Here is a 23,637-nt window from a genome sequence, read left to right as displayed (position 1 = left end):
TGAATCCAACTCCAGGGACAATCAGCCAATACAGTCACTAAATGGGAGGTTAACTGAGCTTATTAGCTGATGACAGCTACCGTTTGGACTGTGAATGTGGCCAATTCTTACGTAATGCACCTTTAACATACTTTTTTTTTTTTTTAAGTTTTATATTATATGTTTTTTATTTTCTGTAAGCACATGACTAACCAAGGGAATTTGAATACCGAAATATAGATTAACTAACTATATACTGAAGAGATTTTTTCCCATAAGCTTCTATTGTGACAGAAGCAAGGGTAGAGCTGCAAGATTAAATCATTATGTCTTTACTCGTTTATACTTCAACTCCACGATGCTTTAGAGGGACATCTTACTTTTGTACTCTACTACATGTATTTGATAACTTTGGTTTTTAGTTTCAGATTACTAACACAAAATATAATTAACAAATAAAGTGTGATCATATATGGATTTGTAAATGACGGTTGTTGTATCTGATATTTTTAATTGTACTGGTGTCAGATTAGTACTCGTTATTGGCCGAGACACATATTTCAATCATTGTGAAGAACTGTAGGAAAATCATGAGAAAAGGGTCCGCATGGGTAACTTTCTTCCACTATCAGTGGAGTCTCAGCCAGCCACTCCCTCTGGGGTCCAAGGTATCCTGTAGATAACTCCACCAACTATTCATTTTTATGACATTTGTCGACATGCACATGAAGTGTTTCTCTGCACTGTGATGACATTGATAATGGCTGCTACAGACGATATAAGGCTACTGTTGTTTTTGTTTATCTGGTGTCTTTAATGTGTCTATATGGTCTGTGTTGTACCACACAAGTCTCTGATATCAGTGAGATGTTACTGATGCTCAGGGGGATAATGACATTTCTACCCAGCAGCATGTGGGGTAATGTATCACATTTGGTATACATTGTACATAAAGTAATTAAAGTTGGCCCATATTTAACAGCTCTTGATTTTGTGTTTCTGCACTTTGGTATTTTAAAGAATCCAAACACTTCTTCCACCACTGAAAATATAAGTGGCCCCTAAATGATTAAAGAGACAAGAACATAAATTTTGTTCACCTTTTCAGACTTTTCTCTAATTTTTCTGCTTTTTCTTATCAGGCACTGCGTGCCATACCTCTGCAAATATCCTCAAAATTAGACAAAATCCATATTCATCAATCACACAGACTGACTTTCAGGGTGAAGGTGAATTACTTTCAGCTGCCGGTGGTTGAGATGTGAAGTCAGCACACTGAACTGAACCATTTTATTCAGGTTAATTCATTAGAAACTTAAAGGTGCATTATGTAAGAATTGGCCACCTGTCAAATTCATACTCACAAAATAACTGGGGTTAGCATATCACCAGAGTAACCACTAACTGCTGCCAACTGTAGCTGTGCAGCTAGCGGTTTGGACTGGGAGCTCAGGCACCAGGGGAGTGAAGGCGCTTGTGCTGCTAGCACAGGAGTTTAGGACTGGGATGGGTAGGGGCTAGTTTGCTAGCATGCTAACTTCAGTAGACATCTCTGCTACGTCTAACCTGCTATTTTTTACTGTTACTTTTGAACATTTTCAACTACAATTCTTACATATTGCACCTTCAATAATGGAAAACAAAAAATAATTCGACATCGACATGATTTAGTGTTTTTTTTCCTCAGTCAGGCAGTTGATTGAAGTCTTCATCATATCCTTCCAAGTCATTATAAATAACATCTCTGTGCTGATGCTGACAGGTCTGCACCACCTGCAGGACGGCTGCCAGGCGTCGGTCCAAAGCAGAGAGGTGTGGTTCAGAGAGGAGGGGGGCAATGCCTGCCAGAGGGTCCTGAACCAGCGACTCCCGCATGACATCACTCAGACGGATGCCGGGGAGGGACAACAGGCGCAAGCGAAGGAGGGTGGACTGACGGATCCTACGTAAAGAATGATAAAAAGGACATTCACACAGGTTTCCACAACAATACTTACCGACTTTAATATTTACAGTTTATTTTATCCACCCTCTAATTTTGCTTCACCTGCAACACTGTTTCAAAGGAGTCAGAATAGTCGGCTCATCCCGTGAGTGACGGCCAAACCTGTAAAACATAGGAAAGAAAGAAAGAAAGAAAGAAAGAAAGAAAGTCACATAAATAAAATATTCCCACTCTGGCTGACACTGTTAGAAAAAGACAATTAGGCTGTTGCAGCTGGCTGAGCTGAAATGAGTCAGCAGATGTTTGTGGTACTCACGCCCGGCCGTTATCAAGGTGCAGCAGAAAAGTCTCATTACCAAATTTCTCAAACGTCTCATAGTGATGTCTGTCCATGTTGCCTTTGAATGAAACACATTCATCTTCATTTAGGCCATGTGACAGACATTTTGTAGATGTATAATTCATGTCTGTGCATTAACATGGGAGGTAATACTCTTATTTACTTATTTACACAGTTTCCCCTCTTTAAATGTCACTGACTGCCCGATCACACTGCCTATAATCCCCATAATGTTGCAAACTGAGTATACAATAAAGAGACTCACTCATGAGGAAGTCCAGTATGGCCATATCTATGAGATCCACCAGTCTGGTGCCGTGATTGTAAGGAGGCGTCTGTTTGACTGTGTCACAGTAGGCCGGGTCCTTCTCCCACCTGGGAACAACAGTGCAATTAAGTAGAAGAAAACACATAAACGAGTGGACACACAAACAATCCACCGGAGCTGCAGGACAGCAGGAGAACTGAGGGCTGATCTGAAGGCCTCCACACACATTCATCACGTTAAAGGTGCAATATGTAAGTATTTTAGTTGAAAATATTCAACAATATTAACCACAATCATCAACAGAATGTGAAGAAATAATGGTTTTGACGTTATGACGTCCATGTATTGTGTTGCAGAGATATCTCCTAGAGTTAGCATGCTAACCAGTTAGCTACAGCCCGTTCCAGCCACAGTCAGTCAGTCAGTTCCTGTGCTAGTGGTGTAAAAACAAAACTCCTCTGGTGCTGGTGGACCACTAAATGCACAATTAATTGAGCTAGCTAACTCTGCTGATATGCTGCCACCTGCTGCCACCTGTTGAAGTTCAACAGGTGGCCATTTTTTACATATTGCACCTTTAATGTGAGCTCCTGCACATACACCTGCCTAAAAATAAAACTGAGAGAAAGAGAAAAAAAGAGAAATCTTTAAAAAGGCTCTAACAGCCTAAACAGCCGCATTAAAACACTCATAATGAGTTCTGTGTATTGAAATCAATATTGTCGACTGACTTTGTGTAAACCACAAATTCAACATTGTGTTGCAGTTTTTCTTCACTCCACTGGAGGGCAGCGAAGACTCATGACTACATAAACTGAGAACTCCACAAACAACAAGGTAGAAACATTTCAATACAAACCCATCAGTTACAAGTTAGTGCAGGGACACCTCAAAATAATTAACAACAACACTGTTTTCCTCTCACCTGTAGTGCTATTTATCCATCATGATTGTTTTGTTGTGAGTTGCTGAGTTTTGGAGATATCAGCCGTAGAGACGTCTGCCTTCTCTTGAATATAATGGAACTAGATGGTGCTTGCAATGTTTGCTAGCTTAGTTAGCTTAGTCAGCTGGCATCTCGTCCATGAGTAGATGCACACTCCCTCCTGCGCGGTCGGTCGATATCTCCAAAACTCTGCAACTCAAACCGAAACAATCTACATGGATAAAAAGCAGCACATGCATGATTGATTTTGTGGTGAACTATTCCTTTAAAACAAACTTTTGACACCTTTAATACCTTTAACCAAAACTACCAATAGGACGGTACACCCACTGTGCTAGCTTGGTGCGGCTGTAGGAGCGTCTCCACGGTGACCTCCAGGACCTGCGGGGGGCGAGGGTGAGGTCAGGCAGCATGGCGGCCAGGGAAACCTCCAGTGAATGTGGCTGCCCGCACACTGGGTGCTCTAATGAACAGTAGTACTCACACTGGCCATAGAAACACACGTTTCCAACTGGAAGGAGTCCGACAGACGACAGCTGGAGTTTAGCGGTCGGGAAGTTTGAATGTTTTGGGTTTTGCTGTGTGGACGAGCAGCTGGGTGCAGGCATGGAAATAAACACATACCAGGGGAAGTGAAGAAGGTCCTGGACAGCTTGTGGTCAGTGGTGATCTCTCTGACCTCTGAGGTGACGTTGATGAGACGACCGACCACCGGAGGCACCCTGTTGAAGCCCAACAACCTGAGACAGGACAAGGAAGAGAGACTGGATCATGGGCAAGAATAACAAACTCTTCACTTGTATCCCCGTGACTACGACAGCTTCATGAATGAATCATTGCAGTGTTGGACCGGTGACCTGGTGGCCACTGAGTGAACCGTCCACCGCAGGACACCTGCTGCCGGCTCACACAGTGTGACAGACTCTGTACCTGTCGAGGTGGAAGGCAGCGATCTCTGCGTTGTGTCTTTCAAAGTCGGAGAAGTAGAAGAGGTTCCCATCGGTCTCTGCATCTCTGGACTGTCTGTGCAACAACAACACATGCAAGCACGAATACACAAAACTCAATGTTGAAGTGCGAACAAAGAGATTTTACAGTTGTGAACCGGAGCAACACAAGCAGCAGTGGTGTCTTACTTCATGGGTTTCAGCAGAGCTTGTCCGTAGTTCGGGAACGACATGAGCAGCTTGAGCTGGGTGCCTCCCGTCTTCTGAACTGAAAGGTAAGGATAAAGTGAGGAGCGTGCGTGCTGACAGTGATGTTGTGACTTTTTACAGCCATATTTGAGTCAACCAATCAGGTATTTTAAGCCGAAACATGACCCCAACCAAGTGTCTCTTGTGCCTAAACCTAACAAGACCTTAACTACAGCGTTGCCAAAACATTCAATTAAAAACTGAAATGTAAAGAAATGTATTTTCAACTTTTCTGCATGATATGTCAGAAAGTCATTTAAAGGGGTTCGATGTAAGAACTTGTTGCAATTTCCATGCAATCACTTCTTTATTGGCCATACATGAGCGAATTGTATTGTGACGCGAAAAATGAGACCTTCAAAAGAAAAGATATGTAACGATTATGTGAGTGCTGCACTGTTTATGTGCTCAGTGCAGTCGGCCTCGCCTGTTTCCATTAACACCACCCGATCCTCCATCTGGTCCACAACTGGGAAAAGAACTTGGTTGCAATGTAACCCATGCGACACATAGACACGGGGCTCGGTGTATCACTGCCTAGTTTGCAGTTTTAACTCCTTTTAGCAGCACTGAGATCACGACACAGGGGCACCTCTGGAGTCTTTCATCCAAAGAAGCATGAGCCACCTCAGCCACTCTTCAAACAGCTGGGCCGCGTGAACGAGTTGAATCAAAGCAGCATGTGTTCTTTCAAGTGAACAAGGTCCCCGACATCCAGGAGAGGAGGCTGCTTTGGTTGTTACACGCCGTACTTGTAGGAGCTATTAATTCAAAATATATAAATCAAATCCTCTCATTTTTATTTATAACACCTGTTTCTAACTTTGATTAAAGGAAAATTAATCTGAATTCAAATGTTTAAAGGTATTTACACCCTGGTGAGTGTTCAACATGAGAGAAAGGGATGACACAGCCACACAAAAATCAGCCCGTAGCTGAGATTAGTGCTTAATCTGCAGCGTATAACACAAATCTCCATGTATTATTCATTCTGCGACGTCTGAGACGAGCAAACACAGAACCAGCGTGTTGACAAGAGTGAAGTTGTGTGCCTGTGTGCGTTTAAGGATGTGTACAACCAGTTTGTCTGTGTGGGTCAGTGTGTTTACGCGTGTGGGTGTTGAGATAATGGAAGTTGTTGTGAGGATTATATTTCTGACCCGACAGCAAAAGAGTCACCAGAGCAGCAGATTTACTGACAAACGTTTGATTATTAAACGGCAGTCTCTTTTGTCTTGACCTCAGTGCTCTTGCATTTCATTTGTATTTTGGGAGTGGGCGTCGGTGTAACTGTCTGTGAGACAGATTTCATTGTTTAGATACTAAAACAGGTTCAAGTCCATGAAATGTTTAAAAAGGTTAATAAATAGAGATAAATTCATGACAATAAATAAGAAAATTAAAAAGAGCTTATGTTGTGTAAAAATGTAGATTCTAAATGATTTCAGTGGTGATTTCAAACCTTCATGTGGGGACATTTTATTTTGAAAGTGCATGGTCACATGACCCTGGTTTGTTTTGAGGATGAACTGTGGGATTGTGGGTCAGAAGAAGAAGCGGGACCACAGACATGGAAGCAGGAGGTCATGGCATATGTTCAGAGCTATGTACACTGTGTTCAAGAGGCGCAAACGGTAATTGTGCTTTGTTTTACCTGTATTTTATTTCTTGGTTGTTTACAATATGCTTGAGCATACAGAATTCTTGACATGTATTTGTTTATTTGCACTGTGTTAGCATTAGCTTCAATGAACTCATGGACTCTTATGCTTTTACTTATAGTTTTCACGGTGTTCTACGATTTGTAACGTCGGTGAAGGAGGAGAAATAAAGCTGAAAATCGAGACATCAGTACCAATCGTGGCCTTTTGTTGGACCAGTGTAGCTACAGTGAAAACGTACCGCTAATGTGGCCAAGAGTTGAGAGAGGAGAGCTGCAAATGTCCGACGCATGCTGGAAGCAAGACTGCTGGAGTGAGGCGAGGCCGGAACGACCAGGAGCCGACTAGAGAGAGAGAGCGTCAACCACCGGAGCACCGCGACTTCATCATGGCTTGCTGATAAGAGAGAAGACGGCATCGTCGACCGCGAATTACCGCAACTTCACCAGCAGAGGGCAGCGTTTACCAGCGAGTGCTACAGTTCTTCATATATCCTTACCTGGCTTCAGCTGGCATGATTTACAGCCTTCAGGCAGACGAGAGCAGCTCTGCAATAAGCATTTGCTTTGAGAGTACCAACCTTCAACTGTGTGGACATTTTAAAGGTTGAAAGAGCTTAACTATTAAGCAACAGAGGTTTTGAGTGAAATGCTAAACGTTCCTGCTTTATATTGTTATGAATGTCCTGTGGGTTTTGACTAAAGAGTTCAAATGCATTACCAAATGAATGCATAAGAGGTTTATAAGAGTAACTATTGCTACTTATTATTTCTGGTACACATATATGTTTAGCAATAATTTAGTTATAAATACAGTAACATTTCTATTACATTGCAATGTCAATGCACAGTGGAAAATCACATGATGGTCTCAATGAACATGTTGAGTCCCTCCAAGCAGAGTTAGTAAGATTAAACGAACGGTTAAAACTTCAGATTGATGAGGCTGAAATAGAGAAACTAGAGACACTTATTGATGATATCCATGCTAGAATACAAATTCAAAAGGTATCAGTAACCGAGCCTACCTCCAAAGTTGAAACCCGTAAATCCTCACGGGAGAGAAAGTTCACTCCCAAAATGCTGGAGCTAAAACAACAAGAGACCTCTCAAAAGGAGAATAGGTTTGCTATGTTGTATGACAAATGGAAGGAACAAATTAGAGCTACACGCTCCTCACTCAAAAATGAGTGCTCTGACAAAGACTTGTGTTGCGTGATGGACGCTGTTGAGGAGCTGGAGGCTCAAATGAAAGATGCATATGAGAATATCCGAGTACAGTTTGCACCTTCCACTGACATCAGACGTAAAATGGATTCCTGCTCAGCAGTAACTGCAGATGTGATGGGGCTACTGAAAGTGCGCATGAGTGAAGTGGGGCAAGATGACTTTGATGCTATGGCAGAAAATGCAAGATTGCACATGATACTTGACAAAGAGTATGCACAGTCAATATTTAGTGCCTCGGTTCCCAAGTCTTCTGTTTGTAGCCACCAATCAAGATGTGCATCAGAGCAGCAAAGTATCACAATAAAAAGAGCAGACTGTGTTGCACAATTTGCTGCCAAAAGGGCAGAAATGGAAATGGAGGAGGCAATTGCTGCACAAAGGCAAGAACTTAAAAGACTGGAAAATCAGCGAGATCTTCAAGTGATTGCCGCTAAGATGAAAGCTTATTCTGAAGCAGGCTCAGGTGAGGCCCCTGGAACAGGTGAGGTGAGCCACTGTCTTCCTATGTCTAACAAAAACAAAGAGACAAAAGAGGAACAATTACATCAAAACAATGACAATGTACAATCAAACAATGTAAGCAAAGACGTCTCTTTAGTACAAGCATTGCATGACACAATGGCTCTCACCAGACTTCCAGCACCCGAGCCCTCAGTCTTCTCAGGAGACCCACTCAAGTTCATAGAGTGGAGCACTAGTTTCAAGGCACTCATAGAACGGAGATGCACGAATCCAGCTGACAGATTGTTTTACCTTCAGAAGTACATCAGTGGTGAAGCACGGTCAGTGCTGGAAGGAAACTTCTACAGGAAGGATGAAGAAGCTTACAACCAAGCGTGGGATGCACTGAATGCTCGCTACGGCCATCCCTTTGTAATCCAACGTGCATACAGAGAAAAATTGAACAACTGGCCAAAGATTAGTTCACGTGACTCTCTTAAACTCAGACAATACAGTGATTTTCTTACTGCCTGCAGCAATGCCATGCCACACATTAAAGGTCTTCAGGTATTAAATGATTGTGAAGAAAATCAGAGGATGCTACAGAAACTCCCTGATTGGGTTACATCTCGCTGGAATCGACATGTAACAAAACAATTGCAGGAAACACATGAATATCCCAGTTTCAAAGAGTTTGCCAAGTTTTTGGCTCATGAGGCAGATGTAGCATGCAACCCTGTAACATCCCTTTATGCCTTGAAGTCATCTGAAGACAGGCCACCCAGAGACACAAAGCGGCCAAAAGCCAATGTGTTCATCACAAACACAAAAGAATCAGAAAAATACAACACAGTGATGAGAACACAAGGCGCTGTGGAGAACAGCACAAGAGATGCAAATGAATCAAAAAGAGTGAACATGCTACTCAATTCTTCAAGTCCAGTTAAATGCATGTACTGTAGTGAAACTCACTCCATCCACAAATGCCAGACATTCGCTAATAAGTTAGCTGAAGAAAAGAAAAGATTCATACTGGACAAAAACCTGTGTTTTGGCTGTCTTAAGAAAGGACACAACTCAAAGGACTGCAGAAACAAAGCAACCTGTAGTATATGCAAAAAACACCATCCAACACCGTTGCATGAGTACCGCAGCACTGCTCCAGACACATCTTCTCATGCTGTGCAGGCAGAAGAAAATTCATCTTCACTTTCTTGCTCTGTAGACAAAGGTGATGGTGGGAGCACATCCATGATAGTACCTGTGTGGCTCTCATCAGTCACAACCCCTGAAACAGAGACATTAGTATATGCTTTGTTAGATACTCAGAGTAGCACCACTTTTGTGGACAAAGAGGTATGTGAGAAGATAGGTTCAGGTTTAGAGCCAGTCAAGTTAAAGCTTACCACTATTTTGGGAAAAGATTCCATTGTTCAGAGTGAGAAGGTTAGTGGTCTTAGAGTTAGAGGGTTTTCCTCACATAGCTTTATTAACTTGCCACCTGCATACACCAGAGATTTCATCCCACTTGAACGCTCACACATTCCTACTCCTGCAACAGCTAAGAGATGGAAACACCTGAATGCTATAGCACAGGAAATGCCAGAGTTGTTAGATTGTGAAGTTGGACTCTTAATAGGCTATGACTGTTGTAGAGCATTAGCACCACGGCATGTTATTACAGGTGGTGAAGAAGAGCCATATGCCATTAGGACTGACTTAGGATGGAGCATTGTTGGCAGCTCAACAAAGGTTGCTAAGTCAACAGAGGTGACAGGTCTTTGCCATCGTGTGTCCGTCAAAGAACTTCCATCATTAACGCCAGCTGCTGTCATCAGAGTCCTTGAATCTGATTTTAAAGACACAAGCTATGGGGAAAAGACCATATCACAAGATGATATTCAGTTCATGCAAATCCTGAATCAAACAATACAGCAGAACTCAGATGGACACCTTGAAATGCCACTTCCTTTTAAAACACGTCCTCATCTACCAGAAAATAAGCGACTCGCTCTGGTGCGACTGAAGTACCTGAAAGGGAAACTTGAGAGAGATCCCAAATTCAAGGAGGACTATGTTAGATTCATGGCAGGTGTCATCGAAGGTGGGGAAGCAGAGAGAGCCGAAGACCCGCCCGAGGATGGAAATGTGTGGTACATTCCACATCAAGGGGTTTATCACCCAAGGAAACCTGAAAAAATTAGAGTTGTCTTTGATTGTTCTGCCAAGTATGAGGGCACAGCTCTAAACGACCACTTACTTAGTGGACCTGATCTCACCAATGGTCTGACGGGAGTGCTCTGTAGATTCCGCAAACATCCAGTTGCGATCATCTGCGATGTAGAGAAAATGTTTCATAGATTTCACGTAAGCAGAGAGGACAGAAATTACTTGCGGTTTCTTTGGTGGGAACGGGGGGATACCAATTCAGAGCCAAAGGAGTATCGTATGAAGGTCCACCTCTTTGGGGCGGCGTCCTCTCCTGGATGTGCAAATTATGGTATGAAGTTCTTAGCGAATGAAAATGAAAAAGAGCATCCATCTGCGGCCAACTTCATTAAGAAGAATTTTTATGTTGATGATGGCCTCATCAGCGTAGAATCAGCAGACAAAGCCATCAAATTAGTGAGAGAGACACAAAATGTGTGTGCGAAGGGGAAACTACATCTCCACAAGTTTGTCTCCAACAACAGGGAAGTCTTAGAGTCAATTCCGGACTGTGAACGAGCTAGTGGAGTTCATGATGTAAATCTCAGTCACGGAGATCTCCCTATTCAGACTGTGCTGGGAGTAAAGTGGAATGTGAACTGTGACACTTTCTCTTTCAGTGTATCCCTGGATGAGAAACCAGCAACACGGAGAGGAATACTTTCAATTGTAGCCTCTGTGTTTGACCCCCTAGGCTTTCTTGCTCCCTTTCTCCTATTGGGAAAGAAGGTGCTACAAGAAATGTGTCAAAAGGGCATAGCATGGGATGAACCACTGCCCAAAGACTTACAGCCACAGTGGAAGAATTGGCTGAGTGATCTAGAGAATCTGCAAAAGCTCCAAATCCCAAGATGCTTTGCTCCTGAAGCCTTAGGAAAGGTTCAAAGAGTCGAGTTGCATCACTTCTCAGATGCGAGTAGCTATGGGTACGGTCAGTGTTCGTACATTCAAGTGGTGAGTGAAGATGGAATTCATTGCTCATTAATCATAGGCAAAGCCAGAGTCGCTCCCACCAGAGTTGTAACCATACCAAGACTTGAGTTGACAGCTGCCGTGGTGTCCTCAGCAGTCAGTAGCATGTTAAAAGAGGAACTGGAACTCAAAATTGACCAAGAATACTTTTGGACAGACTCAAAAGTAGTTCTAGGCTACATTGCTAATGAAGCCCGTAGGTTTCACGTCTTTGTCGCAAATAGAGTCCAGAGAATCAGAGACACAACCGATCCAGCCCAGTGGTATCACATTGATACTGATCAGAATCCGGCTGATCATGCCTCCAGAGGCCTCAAGGTGGCAGACTTGATCAATTCCAACTGGTTTACTGGACCAAAATTCCTCTGGGAGAGAGAGATTGACACACCAAAAACCACTCCAGAGCTTATGGTAGGAGATCCAGAGGTAAAAACAACACAAGCACTGCAAATCAATGTAGTCAAGGAAGAGAATTTCCTGGAGAGATTTGAACGATTCCCTAAGTGGCATACTGCATTGAATGTTGTGGCTCGGATCCTACGGCTAGCACAAAAAGACAAATCATCAGAGCTCCTAACAGTTGAGGACAGGAGAAAGGCTGGTTTGGTTCTTGTGAGATTAGCACAGAAAGACGCCTTTAAAGAGGAGATGCAGAAGCTCAGGCAGGGAAAACTGTCACATAATAATCAGTTGTTTCAGCTTGACCCAGTGTTGCAAGAGGGTGTTCTCAGGGTGGGAGGGAGATTAAAAGCAGCTTCCTTAACTCTTGACCTGAAACATCCTGCCATCCTGCCAAAAGATGGTGTAGTCACACGCCTGATCTTGGATTACTGTCATGAGAAAACTCAGCATCAAGGCAGAGGTCAAACCCTCAATGAACTGAGAGCAAATGGCTACTGGGTTGTTGGTGGCAGTAAGGTTGTGGCAAATCACATCAAACAATGTGTCCCATGCAGAAGAGCTCGCAGGCCAACAGAGACACAAAAAATGGCTGATCTGCCTGTGAATCGTATTGAACCATCACCACCATTCTCATTTTGCGGGATGGACTGTTTTGGACCCTTTCCAACTAAGCAGGGTCGGAAGGAAAGTAAGAGATATGGCCTGATATTCACTTGTTTATCATCAAGAGCCATCCACATAGAAATGCTTGAAGATCTAACAACAGATGCCTTCATTAATGCTTTGCGATGTTTTATAGCTATCCGAGGAGCTGTAAGAGAGATCAGATCAGATCAAGGGACAAATTTTGTAGGAGCTAAGAATGAATTCTCAAAGGCTCTAAAAGAAGTGGACAAAGACAGACTGGTTGCTTATTTAGCAGAGAAACAGTGTGACCTTGTAATGAATGTACCTGATGCTAGTCACATGGGGGGTGTATGGGAACGGCAGATTAGGACAGTGAGGAGTGTTATGACTTGGGTTCTCTCAAAGAGTGCTGGGAGGTTGGATGATGCCTCTTTGAGAACATTTTTCTATGAAGCCATGTCAATAATAAACAGCCGCCCACTCACTACTGACAGCATCAGTGATCCTAAAGGTGAAGAGCCACTTACACCAAATCATTTGCTCACCATGAAAACCTCTGTTCCTCTGCCTCCCCCAGGAAAATTTGTGGCAGAAGATCTGTACGCCAAGAAAAGGTGGCGCAGAGTACAATATTTGACAGAACAATTCTGGTGTAGGTGGAAGAAAGAATATCTGGCAAACATCACTCTGAGGCAAAGGTGGCATTCTCCACGACGCAATGTAAAGATTGGAGATGTTGTCATTCTCAGAGAAGAGGGGGCTCCCCGCAATGAATGGAGACTGGGAAAAGTACTGAATGTTTGTACAGATGATGATGGTCTGGTGCGGAAAGCCACCATACAAATAGGTGACAAAAAATTAGGAAAGGAAGGTCAAAGGCTCACTAATCCATCCATTTTTGAACGTCCTATTCATAAACTGGTTGTGTTAGTGGAAAGTAACTAAATGTATTTCCATAGTTCCTGTAACACATACATGTGTTGAGGGCTACTAGCACCTTTATTGGTCTCAGAGTTCTTCTCTTATACCAGGTATTGTGTATTGTTTGAGAAATTACTAGATTTATTCAAGGTCAAAGGTGATCATAAATCATAGTAATTTGGTGGGAGTGTAACTGTCTGTGAGACAGATTTCATTGTTTAGATACTAAAACAGGTTCAAGTCCATGAAATGTTTAAAAAGGTTAATAAATAGAGATAAATTCATGACAATAAATAAGAAAATTAAAAAGAGCTTATGTTGTGTAAAAATGTAGATTCTAAATGATTTCAGTGGTGATTTCAAACCTTCATGTGGGGACATTTTATTTTGAAAGTGCATGGTCACATGACCCTGGTTTGTTTTGAGGATGAACTGTGGGATTGTGGGTCAGAAGAAGAAGCGGGACCACAGACATGGAAGCAGGAGGTCATGGCATATGTTCAGAGCTATGTACACTGTGTTCAAGAGGCGCAAACGGTAATTGTGCTTTGTTTTACCTGTATTTTATTTCTTGGTTGTTTACAATATGCTTGAGCATACAGAATTCTTGACATGTATTTGTTTATTTGCACTGTGTTAGCATTAGCTTCAATGAACTCATGGACTCTTATGCTTTTACTTATAGTTTTCACGGTGTTCTACGATTTGTAACGTCGGTGAAGGAGGAGAAATAAAGCTGAAAATCGAGACATCAGTACCAATCGTGGCCTTTTGTTGGACCAGTGTAGCTACAGTCGGTGTTGACTGAAGATCATGCTTCAGTCCAGAACAATGCAACACAGTAATCCACTACTCCACGGATATTCAGTTACTGATTCAACTGGGTGAGATTTTAAATGTAGATGGACCAGACATTCTCAACGGCCTTCAAAAGCTTTTTGGTAATGACAGATTTTAAAGGTCATACTGATTTTTATGTAGAAATCATTTTTTAAAATAATACATCTACAGAGCTTGTAGAAAGGAGCCGAATAAAAGTTTCTCTAACAAGGTTCGTCACCCAATTGTAACACTGCCGTTGGTATCGCGCGGTATCTGTGTTTCGTCAGCATCAAGAATCTTGATAGTTGCCAGTTTGTGGACAAAAACCTCAAAATGGTTGATTCTACAGTCTGCGGGCAGCATATTGTACTGCCCTTATGTTAGCTAGCTAGCGTTAGCAACATTAACGTTTGCTAGGGGAGGCAACCGCCATTCCGACATTAGGCCCTAATTGTTGGAATGGCAACACTTAAACCTTTAATGAAACATCCCATCATTCCGACATTTTTTGCCTCCTAAGGTCGGAATGGTGGTCTTGCCATTCCGACACATCTTTTAAAAGTGTTAGGGTTAGGGTTATGGTTGAACTTTGTCGGAATGCCGGGACGTTGGCATGTCGGAATAGTGGTATGTCGGAATGGTGACATGTCGGAATGACGGTATGTCGGAATTTTGGGATGTCGGAATGCCAGCGTGTAACGGTTTGCTAGCTAGTGTGAGCAATGTTAGCTGACATTTGCGAGCTAACATTTGCAACTTAGCAACGTAAGCTAACATCTGCAACATTACCAACGTTGGCTAGCATTAGCAATGTTAGCTGGTGCACAAACTGGTAACCACTTGCCAGGGCAGATGTTTTGAACAACAGTGGTGTTTTTGACATGAATGCAATGCAAGGGGTGAGAAGTCAATAACACCTTTAAGCAAACACAAATGAATGTAGTAAAAAATTTATAAATAAATACAATTATTCTAACTTTATATATACTATGTTTACATATTTTCTCATATATTAGATGAATGTATGCTGGGCCACATCTAAGTTGCCTCTGGGCTGGATGTGACCTGCATCCGACACTCCACCAACAGCTCAGACTACAGCCTCATAAACTAATTTGAATCTGCAAATGTTAGTTTTTAATGCAACATTTCTGAATTGCAGTATAATGTACGGGCGTTAATGTGTCTGCCATCCCACAAATGTCATACAGATTCTCACATTACACACACACAATCAGTTCACGCCTCCTCTGTGTGAGCTTTTCTACCTTCTGTCCTCACACCTTGTGATTCAATGCGAGCCTAACTTATGTGCGCCTGAGGATCGAACTACGTGTGAAACTTTGTGCGAACGTGCGCATGTGTTTCTAAAACTGTCCTCCTCACTGTTCTATATATGAACTGTGGCGCGGTTCACTGTATTCTCTGAGTGAAACATTTAGCGCTGCCTCTGGCTGTCGAAGATTAGCTTGTTTGTACAAAGGGATCTGAGTTAAAATGAAGAATGAGAAGCTGATTGATCAAATTTAAATGAGAGCCTTGTACTACTGGGATGATTCGGGGGGTGAAGATTAGGTCAGCTTCTAAATTTAATTTTGCTGTATTGAGCAATGTGAACACTGTGAAGTGAAGAGCTGGACTTTATCTTAACATGAAGCGTAAAACTTTGACAAATATTGGGATTGAAAATGAGAAACAGCAGTAGTTAATCTGATTTAACTGTAATGTACATTCAAACCTAAACTGGACCCACGGTAACTGGTTCTTGGGTTGCCTTGTTTCAGCAAAAGCAAGTAAATCTCTGATCCAGAACCTTAAATGAAGTGTTTTCACATGAGTGGGCTGTGCAGGTTCTGGCAGAACATGGACGATATTTAAAGAATGATGTCGGCAGCATGTTTTCTAAATATTCTTCGCGAGGGTGCCAGTGACAAACAATTGTATCTGGCTAACACTTCAGGATGTATTTTTGGGAACAGAAAGATTAAAGAGAGAATAATTACATCACTGGTAATCCTTCACCCTCCTCTAACGTCCCTCCTTTGCTTCTGGTGGCGTTCCCTGGCCCTGTCCCTTCTCCAGTCTGTCCTCTCACCTGTTCACCCTGCCCCCCTCATTTGCTCACCAGCACCGAGGATACGCCGCGTTGCCAAGTAGTGAGTCAGCTCGGCCAGGTTGGGATCCTTCCTGTTGTACAGCTCCCAGCGAGAGATGCCCAGGTGGAAGCGTAGCCAGGGAGGGTGGGTCTCCACGTCGCTCGTCCAGTCCACTTTGTCGTAGCCGTCCTCCTGACTGGCGCTCTGCCTTCAGGAGAGGAAGCGGAGATGGTAAATAACTGAAGAGTTTGTTTCAGGTCAGCTCTGAGATATAAAACAAGCTGTACTGGAGAATGTGTGCTGAAGATATTGTCGTCATTTTCCATATGAAGCAACACTTTTGCAACTAAAGCAACACATTACGTGCCATTACATTAATTTTGCAAAGCGTCAGCAGTCTAAAGGCTGAGCGACATTAAAAATAAATACCCCCAAGAGTTATTATTCAGGAAGTCTTTTCTCCGGGCTAACGGTAATTTATGGCACCATGCAAACATCAGACTGCTGCTAGACACTCTCGGGCTATTTTTGGCATGTCGATGCTTTCAGCTAGATGCTAATGTCAGGATGCTAACACGCTCTCAGTAACAATAGTAGCGTGCTGACATTTAGCAGGTAAAAGCATGTTTAGGCCTAAAATGTTCACCATCCTGGTGAAGCCTAGCATATTATCATTCTGTGATTAGCACACAACACTGGTTGCTATCTTAGTTCACTGCGTTTTTATACAAACATGTTCTGATTCAAACAACAAAATATTGTTTGAACTCTTAGTTTTGTTTGTTAGCTAGCTGCTGTAATATTTTATAGGCTAATCAGCACATAACATTTGTTACTAATTTAGGTTGTTGTATTAGCGAGCTACTGAAATGTTTTTATTTGCTTACAACATTGCTAAGTATCTTAGTTTAGTGAGTTAGCAAGCTGTTGTAATATTTTTTAATTAGCACATTAAGTTCATTATACCAGCGCGTTAGCACGGCACTGTAACATTTTCTAATTAGCTCCCAACATTGTTTACAATCTTATTTCATTGTGTTAGCAAGCTAATGTTTAGTAAATAGCACAACATTGTTCACTATGAGCGACTTTAACTTCTCAGCCTCGTGAATGACTTTCCATGTAATCTAGAGCACATTGAAGAAAGATACAGAGAGTCAAAAGCTTGATGATGAGATGATGTTATTGTGTCTGCCATCCAACAGATATAATACAGATATTCACATACACACAACACCATGCCTCCTCTACGTTTGCTGTTACCTTCTCTGACCTCACAGCTTTTGACTGAAATGAATTGTGGGTCAGCAGACAGTGTGCTGAATCCTCCCGGGCTTATTACTTTTTCATTCTTTGTAAATGCCATTTCAATGTGTCTGGATTCAATGTGAGCTTAACTTATGTGTCCTCCTACGTATAACATTGTTCAGTGTAGTTTAGTGTGTTCACAAGCTATGCAAATGTCAGTCGCACTTATTTGTACTTGATATTGATACACCTTCTCGGCCTGTTTCACTCACCACTCACTGTCGCTACTGATTGCGTCTTCCCTCTCCTCTTCTTCACTTCCTGTTTCCCCTGCGCGTTCTTTTGTCTTCACCCTCAGCAGCCAATCATCGTCTTGCAGCTCCGGGCGTGCCAGGTTGTACAGCGGATGCTTGAACAACGCCTCCAGCTTAGAACGACCTTTGACCCTTTGAATCACTTTTCCAACTCCAATCAGTTTCTTTATCTTCACAGTTGCATCATTAAGCGAGTCTCTCCCCTCAGGGCGCGAGGTTTTGGCATTCAGTTTGTGATGCTCTTCATCCTGGGGGATCGTTGGCAGTTTATGTGAGGAGGAGGCAGCTGAAGACGAGGAGGAGATAGCCTGATGGCGCTTAGTGTCTGTTCTTGGAACAGAGGAAGAGGAGGAAGAGGAGGAGGTGGGAAGCACGCAGGCTGTCTGGAGGACGGAGAAACAAAATAATGCCAGAAGGAGGTGGAGAGCGAGGGACAGACATGCCAGACCCAAATAGATGGAGTGAGTGGATCGACGCAGGTTCAGTTTTATCATGCTGGAGGAGAGAGGCAACAACAGAGAGACATTTAAAATCCAAACAGACTGTGAAGCCCTGCCAACTCTTCAAACCTGACCATGATGAAACATTTTCTGATGATTGCATTCCAGTTTACACACACACACACAGACACACAGTGGGCAAAATTTGGAAAACACCAGATGAATAAAAACTTTTAGTTTGATTTTGCTTTAAAGGAACTGAATCGCTCACACAGGCTGGTGTATTTAGGCAAATGCCAGTTAGCACAATAGAGCACTTTTAAAAGAGGCCATGCATGCACCAGGTTTTCAGGAGGTTTTAAATAAATATGATAGTTGTCGGTACTGGTCACATTATATATGAACTAATGGGGCAAAGAAAACAGTGCAGAAAGCTGACGACATTTATGGAAAGTGGCTGGAATGACAGAAGCTGCTGGCAGCTGTGAGGCTGAACTGAGGCAGTGCTTAGCAGCTTAATGCTAACATCAGCATGCTCACAATGAGAATGCTAACATGTTTTAAACAGGTATAATGTTTATCATATTAACTTTCTTGGTTAGGATGCCAACATTGCCTGCCACTAGTGGGAATGTCATTTGCCATTAGGGTTCATCCTCTGGACACCATGAACATCTGTAGCAATCGCCCCAAAAGCTGTTGGGCCACACGTGTGACTCTCAGTAAGATTCATCCCCAACATGCTGCTAACATGCCTGAAACTGTTTCTGTTGGACTGATATTGATCCTCCAGCAGGAAAATTTAGCCAGAAATGGAAAGAAATATTAATATGGCGCCCAGTGCTGTGAATTGCACATGGAATGCTAAACATTGATAATCGCCAAAAGCCAAATGGTCCCTCTGACCGTCACCAGCTGCTGTCAGTGCTCCAACATGTTCAGTATGGGAGCCACATTAGCTCGTTGTGTCATTTCACGTCTGCAACAGTTTAACACTCGAATTCAGAAAAGCCCAGTGGAGCGGACGTCACGGTGCAAACGAAGCTCCCATACCACCATGGTAACATCCCACTCTCAAGGATGCAGTTAAACACCTGCTTCGGCCTCTTCGGTTTAAACACAACTGAGGCATTATGGGATGTGAGGTGTGAAGTGTAAACCAGAGGCTCTTCTCAGTTGCGTTTATAAGCAAAGCAACACAAACTGAAGGTGTCAGACAGACAGGTGGATGGGCAGCGAGACAGGCGCTCATAAACACACACATTCACGCCGCACTCAACCAGAAAGCTGTCAGATAATCATTTACATCAAACCCTCAAAGAAAGAAAAGCTCACTTAGAAAATCAATACATTATTGAGCAACTTGCTGCTCCCAAATTCCCTGTGTGGACCAGCGAGGCTGGAGGAATTACTCACATGTCTTTCCCTTAAAGTCCTTTTTTCATCTCCCGCTTTTTATTCTGCTCCCCTTCACTCTGTTAATGAGGCATATATTCACAGTTTGGTGGCATTTCTACCCTTTCCCCCCTCGTGGATTGCACGTGTGTGTTTGTTATCTTGCGGTCACTGCAATCTAAACAGAAACAAGAGGACTGCTGTGTTGCGGTTGCAGTGACCTGTGTCTGCGTGACCCACAGCTGAGAGGAAAGGAATCGGTATATACTGCCAGATGTTTTTTTTATAGTCTGCCCGGATCGATGCAGGGTTGTAATAGTGTAGAAAAAGCTTACATAACATGGCGTGGTAGGCTGGTGGAGAAAAACTTTAATTTTCCTGCCTCAAAAGCAAGAAAACACTCAGTGTTTTTCTCCCTTTCTTAAAGATTTCTGTCTCCGCGTTCTGACATTTCAGAGGCCGATCGATGTTTTATATATTCATTTGGCTCTTTTTCATGGAGCACAATGGTCGGCTTTAACTCTCAGTGAAAGTATCAGAGATGTCAAGAGCTGTGAGCTCGATCTTCTGTTACAAACTGGTTCACACTGGCAGCGCATTAAAGCCTGCGCGCCGAGAAACATGCAGAGTAATCAATTCATATTCTGAAGGAGCCCAGATTAAATCAAATATTCATCTCTTTAACGGTGTCTTTGAACCTGTCCCCTCTTCTTTCCTCCCTCCCCCTTTTTGTCATAACCATCCATTACAATCTCCTGCGATGCCTTTAACTCCTTCTCTCTGAGCTTGAGCATTTTTCTGTCCTCTGAGGGTTGAAAAATCGTTCTCTCGCCTACTGCTAATTAGACAACTATACCGTTAATTAGCCAACTTTGCTCTAAGAGAGAATGCATTATGTATGTGGCTGCAGGTCCCGGAGGAATAGGCTGTTTTTCGAACCTGAGGCAGGATGTCACGGCTTTACATGCAGCGTCTGAGTGTTTCGTTGCATGTAAACAACTGTTAAATGTCACAAATGAGATTACAACATCAACACATGCACAGACAGAGAGGATAGATCGCTCGTTAAATACATAACTTGTTGAAGTTTTTGGTAGTTTTTGCTATTTCCGCCTGCAGGAGCTGCTAACATGTAAATATCAACACTATATAATCTCACTCTATTTTTGTTATGATAGCCAAGCTTACCAAGGAAACAGTATGATAATTACTGCACAATCAGGTCAGTGTGAAATCCTCCAGCAGACACTGACCCAGCTAATTCTCACCAGGAATGAAATCGCAGCAAAGCAAACAGAACAGCCCACTAACCTAACAGGAAAAGCCTCTTAGTGTAATCAGAGATGGGCCAACGAGTTGTTTTTCAATGCACCGACTCTCTAAAATCAGTATTCAATATAATGTTTCACTTCACTTGAAGGTACACAAAAACAGTAACTAATGATTAAGTAATTAGTAACTGATGGGTCATCACTAGTTTGTGCCGATCTGAGGGTGGTTGATTGTTATTCAGCTCATAAAGAAAGTGCATGTCTGTTCTCCAGTAACTCATAATTATCTACTATCTAGTCCTCGACGCACACTTATTCAGGGATTACTCATTAACGATTCATTAACTATGAAGTCCTTCCTGATTCATGCCTTGCTCGCTCCTCAGTAACATTTTGTTTCCCATCTTTGTTTGCTTTATTCTAAAAAGAGCAACTGTCTCACTCTGGGCTCAACTTCTGTGTGTAGTATGTTCACTGAGGGAGTGTATCCCGTTTTTGTTTTGCTCGTTTGCACAAAAAATATTTGAAACAAAATGTTCAACAGCTTTATATTAAAGCAACTTGGGTTTAACACATTATATTTATTGCTAATGCGCGAACTGGACGTGGACACGTGTTACACTAATCATGCTTTCAAGACAGGAGTCAGTCCCAATCACACAGAGTACACTTTTATGTTATACCTTTTGAAAGGCCATCTTTTATACATTTTGCTTCCTGCAGAGCAAAACCTGAGGTCACTTCATGGTCAGCTGCTCAACAGCATACTGAAAGAAAAAAATGTGCTCCGTTCAAAGCTGCTTTGATCACTGAAGGCACACTCCTACATCCAGACCATTCACTGCTCTGGATCTGTTACAGCAGGAACACGACTTGCTTTGCACGGGGGGCCACATTCAGATTTGTCATGTCATACGTACCTTTCTGCAATTTGCCATGTCACGTTCACATTGCTTGTATACGAGCTGATTTTCATGTCATGAGGATGAGCGGATGGCTGTGGTGTTACAGCTACAAAAACAAAAACAGCTAATTTAGAGCATATTCAACCACTTTTATTCTGAAATACACATTTATGGGATCAGGATTATCCTAATTTCTGTGTACCTTTTGCTGACATGCAAAGGTCAGCCTGTTACTAACAGATTCATTTATCCAATCATATAAAACTGGCATCTCTCATCCACGGGACATCACTGAACATGTATTAATTGGCATAAACAGACAAAAGGGTTTCCACTGTGGATCAACTTATTTTCATTTTTAATCAGAAAATGGCCGACGGGCCACCAGGCACCCTGTTCCGTACCAGGTTTGGCCCGCAGGCCCTGACTTGAGCATCACTCGTCATACAGGATGTCAGGGAATCAAACATAACAATGTATTTTAAATTTGTGTTGCTTTCAATTTCTTTAAAGCCTCTCTCCCGTCTTTATTGCCTTTCTCCCACTCACACACACATAAAACACGCTCAAACACTCACATTCAAACAGCGAAAACATCCTTCAAAGCTTTGAAGCCCCGTTTCCCCTCACAGCAGTCGCAGCTTAATGTAGGTTGCTTGGAAACAACCCAGAATTTGGCACCTAATTGGAGCGTGCGTGTGCTTTATCCAGCAGGCGGGCGGACGGCGACTCTGTTGTGCAAACTCAGGATAATAAGACAAAGTGAATCCAAGATCACATCTGGCGCATTAGAGGGAGGACTGGTGGCAGAGGGCCCGTCGGATCATACGGAGGGGTCCACCGATGAAAGCCTAACGTGTGTGTGTGTGTGTGTGTGTGTGTGTGTGTGTGCGCTAACGCTTTTTAATGTTTGTTTAGAGAGAGCGTGTTACCTCCTGTGTAAAATGTGTGTCCTCATGTATGCCAGTGTGCAAAAACTGCTTACAATAAGTGGCCCTATGAGCACCCAAGGGTGCAAGAGGTTTTCTTTTTTTTGGCGTGCGCGAGCAGAATACAAAGAGAGGCGCAGTGTTTAATCATGTGTCGGCCGATGTTTGAAGTGCTGGAGGCGCTGAATCTCTCTGTGGTTTACTTTCTCTTTGTGTTTAACCTACAGTTTCTGTTTGCAGGTGTGTGTGTGTGTGTGTGTGTGTGTGTGTGTGTGTGTGTGTGTGTGTGTGTGTGTGTGTGTGTGTGTGTCGAAATGCAAAAGAAGCGTTTCATCATGTGTTGCCTGCTGTTTGATGTGATGGAGGGGCTCCTCGGTCTTTCACTCATCCTCCTACTCCCTCTCTTCCCTTCTCTGTCACAGCTTATCTCTCTATTCCTTTCTCTCACCTGCTCTTTTCTGTCTTCACCTCTCCTCTCGTTTTTCCCGCCTACTCCCTCTCTTCCTCCCCCACCACCTCTCTCTCCCTCTCTGTTTCTCTCCCTCTCTCTCTCTGTAAGCTCAGAGGCCCGAAGTCTTTGAAAGCATTGACTCCTGTGGCTCCGGCTGCTGCTGCTGCTGCTACACTCCCAGTATGGATGGGCATGAATATTTCATCTGGGGAGAGAAAGAGAGAGGAGCGAGGGAGGAAGGGAGGAAGGGAATGGAGTGGGAGAAGAACGAGAGGGTGAGACAGAAGTGATGGAGAGAAGTGAAGACAAAGGGGGGGACAAATGCAGATGGAGAGGAGAAGGGATGGAGGGAAAAGCAGAGGGATGGAGGGCAGGAGAGGTAAGATGGATGTCGGAGGAGGGGGAAAACCATAAGGAGAGAACTGGCGTGGAATACCAACTAGAGTTCGAGCAACAATGTGTTTGATGCACGCGGTTTATTTCCAGAGACACACTTACTCGCTCACACACGGCACAACACGTACGCAAGTGGAAAACCATACTGCAACCCAGCCTTCATGTATCCTCGGCGGAGTAATTCCAATCTTTCTCTGCGTATACATTTCCTCCCTCCATCCATCTTTCATAACCT

The 23,637-nt window shown here is 43.0% G+C and overlaps 1 protein-coding gene across 1 annotated transcript; it reads right to left on the bottom strand.

The window, feature by feature from the left end:
- Positions 1-1,323: 1,323 nt before the first annotated feature.
- On the bottom strand, positions 1,324-21,715 carry LOC311267663 (extracellular serine/threonine protein kinase FAM20C-like). Its single transcript, XM_084370857.1, has 11 exons — positions 21,642-21,715; positions 17,574-18,110; positions 16,083-16,261; positions 4,615-4,693; positions 4,409-4,501; positions 4,103-4,218; positions 3,809-3,989; positions 2,530-2,639; positions 2,241-2,322; positions 2,027-2,086; positions 1,324-1,921 (listed from the first exon to the last, which is right to left on the bottom strand). The coding sequence occupies exons 1-11, from the start codon at positions 21,695-21,697 to the stop codon at positions 1,663-1,665; spliced, it is 1,752 nt and encodes a 583-aa protein (XP_084226983.1). The 5' UTR covers positions 21,698-21,715; the 3' UTR covers positions 1,324-1,662.
- Between the last annotated feature and the right edge of the window lie 1,922 nt (positions 21,716-23,637).

This window comes from Pagrus pagrus (assembly GCF_965226575.1).
Source record: "Pagrus pagrus genome assembly, chromosome: 13".
NCBI lineage: Eukaryota > Metazoa > Chordata > Actinopteri > Spariformes > Sparidae > Pagrus > Pagrus pagrus.
The sequence above is the reverse complement of the archived record's forward strand: the minus strand, read 5'-3'. Positions and strand labels throughout refer to the sequence as shown.